The sequence below is a fragment of the Sinocyclocheilus rhinocerous genome, unplaced genomic scaffold, assembly GCF_001515625.1.
Source record: "Sinocyclocheilus rhinocerous isolate Xijiao unplaced genomic scaffold, SAMN03320098_v1.1 scaffold1639, whole genome shotgun sequence".
NCBI classification, from domain to species: Eukaryota; Metazoa; Chordata; class Actinopteri; order Cypriniformes; family Cyprinidae; genus Sinocyclocheilus; species Sinocyclocheilus rhinocerous.
Window position 1 is genome coordinate 213,018 of NW_015632472.1, and position 2,974 is coordinate 215,991.

Genomic DNA, 2,974 nt, shown 5'->3' on the forward strand with positions numbered 1-2,974 from the left:
ACACACACACTCTCTCTCTCTCTCTCACACACACACACACACTCTCTCTCTCTCTCTCTCTCTCTCACACACACACACACTCTCTCTCTCTCTCTCACACACACACACACACTCTCTCTCTCTCTCTCTCTCTCTCACACACACACACACTCTCTCTCTCTCTCTCACACACACACACACACTCTCTCTCTCTCTCTCTCTCTCTCACACACACACACACTCTCTCTCTCTCTCTCACACACACACACACACTCTCTCTCTCTCTCTCTCTCTCTCACACACACACACACTCTCTCTCTCTCTCTCACACACACACACACACTCTCTCTCTCTCTCTCTCTCTCTCACACACACACACACTCTCTCTCTCTCTCTCACACACACACACACACTCTCTCTCTCTCTCTCTCTCTCTCACACACACACACACTCTCTCTCTCTCTCTCACACACACACACACACTCTCTCTCTCTCTCTCTCTCTCTCACACACACACACACTCTCTCTCTCTCTCTCACACACACACACACACTCTCTCTCTCTCTCTCTCTCTCTCACACACACACACACTCTCTCTCTCTCTCTCACACACACACACACACTCTCTCTCTCTCTCTCTCTCTCTCACACACACACACACTCTCTCTCTCTCTCTCACACACACACACACACTCTCTCTCTCTCTCTCTCTCTCTCACACACACACACACTCTCTCTCTCTCTCTCACACACACACACACACTCTCTCTCTCTCTCTCTCTCTCTCACACACACACACACTCTCTCTCTCTCTCTCACACACACACACACACTCTCTCTCTCTCTCTCTCTCTCTCACACACACACACACTCTCTCTCTCTCTCTCACACACACACACACACTCTCTCTCTCTCTCTCTCTCTCTCACACACACACACACTCTCTCTCTCTCTCTCACACACACACACACACTCTCTCTCTCTCTCTCTCTCTCTCACACACACACACACTCTCTCTCTCTCTCTCACACACACACACACACTCTCTCTCTCTCTCTCTCTCACACACACACACACACACTCTCTTTCTCTCTCTCACACACACACTCTCTTTCTCGCTCACACACACACACCTCCTCATCCTTGTACCAGGACAGAGACTCTGCGGTCAGGATGAACCAGTAGTCCTTGGATCCGCCCTTCATTATGCTGATGTTGATGGTCAGCCAACCGCGTCTGATCACCTGCACCAGGGATATGATAATGAGGAGGAGGGACAGACCAATCAGCGCTCGGCTAAGTTTGAGTTGCTGTGTGTGTGTTGTACCTGGTTGGGCATAGCTCTCTTCTTACTGACGGCTGCGCTCCGCTGCTGCGCGCTGAAACACACACGTGTTCACTCCAGTTACGCTTGCGTGACTGAAATCAGGGTCAAAAGTCAACAGAGGTCAGAGGTTACTCACTTGGCGAAACCGATGAAGTCCTCGTGGTTTGTGTTGATGTAGGAGAGCTCGATGTCGATCAGCAGCATCACCTGAAACACAAACCCATCGTGTTCAAATCCCCAAACATGCTGCATGACGTTATTTAAAGAAATTTTGAGATAATGAACATATATTTATTTATTTATTTATATATATGACGCGGAGTGCCTAAATCCCCCTTAGCTGTTATAAATTCACTGTAAACGACGGCTTCACGGGGCTTATTGCTTTTATAAAACTGTTATTCTATATACGTAGCAAGGTTTCACAAAATAAGACAAAGCAAATAAAAAGCAATGATATTAACAATAACATTCTTTCACCAAACAATGTAGTTCCTCAGAACGGTTGTGGTTGCAACAAAGTGGTTGCCGAGCAACAGACAAACGTAAACAAAGGTGTATGTTACTTTGTAGAGCTCGGCGTCCGATCGCAGGCCTCCGCTCCTTGAGTTCTCTCCAGCGCTGGAAAGCTGATCCGATATTTACACGGGTCCTACTTCTTGCCTTATCTTTCCGCAGACGTTTTCCTCTTTTGTTTTTTATCCGCCATCTCTATCTTTCTGTCGCTCGGCTCGGCTAATGTCCGTCCCATGCACTGAACGCGCTCTCCTCCACATCACGAGTAGACACGCCCCTTATTGCTGATTGGCTACAAGTTTGTTTTGCGATTCGGCCCGAATCAGTTTTCTAAAGTGTTTTTGAAAAATCACTTACTCTGCCTTTAAAGGCGCCTCCTACTGCACAACACCGACATGACAGCTGACGTAAAATAAGTATCGGACTAAGGAGAGCCAATACCGATCAATTAAAAAATTGCTTGATCTGCCCCGATCCCAATCCGATATATATCTATATATACATATGACTATGATACATTTATAGAGTTATATAAGCAAACAAATAGATAAATAAATAAATACACGGGAGACGTTGATTTAAGAGGAAGGTTTAGAAACACACCTGGTCTTTAGTTTTGCTTTCTCTCTCTCTGATGTAGGTGGTGACGATTCTCTCCGTCTCTTCTCTCAGCTGAGGGTACGAGTTCAACTACAACACAAACACACACTGAGAACTGCAGCAGAAACACACACACTGAGAACTGCAGCAGAAACGCACACACACACACACACACACACACACTGAGAACTGCAGCAGAAACACACACACTGAGAACTGCAGCAGAAACGCACACACACACACACACACACACACACTGAGAACTGCAGCAGAAACACACACACACACACACACACACACACACACACACTTGCTTTCTCTCTCTCTGATGTATGTAGGTGGTATTCTCTCCGTCTCTTCTCTCAGCTGAGGGTACGAGTTCAACTACAACACAAACACACACTGAGAACTGCAGCAGAAACACACACACTGAGAACTGCAGCAGAAACGCACACACACACACACACACACACACACTGAGAACTGCAGCAGAAACACACACACACACACACACACACACACAGAACTGCAGCAGGAACACACCAACACACA

At 46.8% G+C, this 2,974-nt stretch overlaps 1 protein-coding gene across 4 annotated transcripts in view; it reads right to left on the minus strand.

The window, feature by feature from the left end:
• Positions 1 to 2,974, minus strand: part of dnm2b (dynamin 2b) — a 24,602-nt gene that overhangs the window by 9,186 nt on the left and 12,442 nt on the right. For all 4 annotated transcript variants that reach the window (XM_016555532.1, XM_016555530.1, XM_016555531.1 and 1 more), the window contains exons 12-15: positions 2,426 to 2,512; positions 1,443 to 1,513; positions 1,307 to 1,358; positions 1,113 to 1,223 (exon numbers count right to left, since the gene is read on the minus strand). In XM_016555532.1, the coding sequence (XP_016411018.1) occupies positions 1,113 to 1,223; positions 1,307 to 1,358; positions 1,443 to 1,513; positions 2,426 to 2,512 (321 nt within the window). The remainder of the gene's footprint in view (positions 1 to 1,112; positions 1,224 to 1,306; positions 1,359 to 1,442; positions 1,514 to 2,425; positions 2,513 to 2,974) is intronic.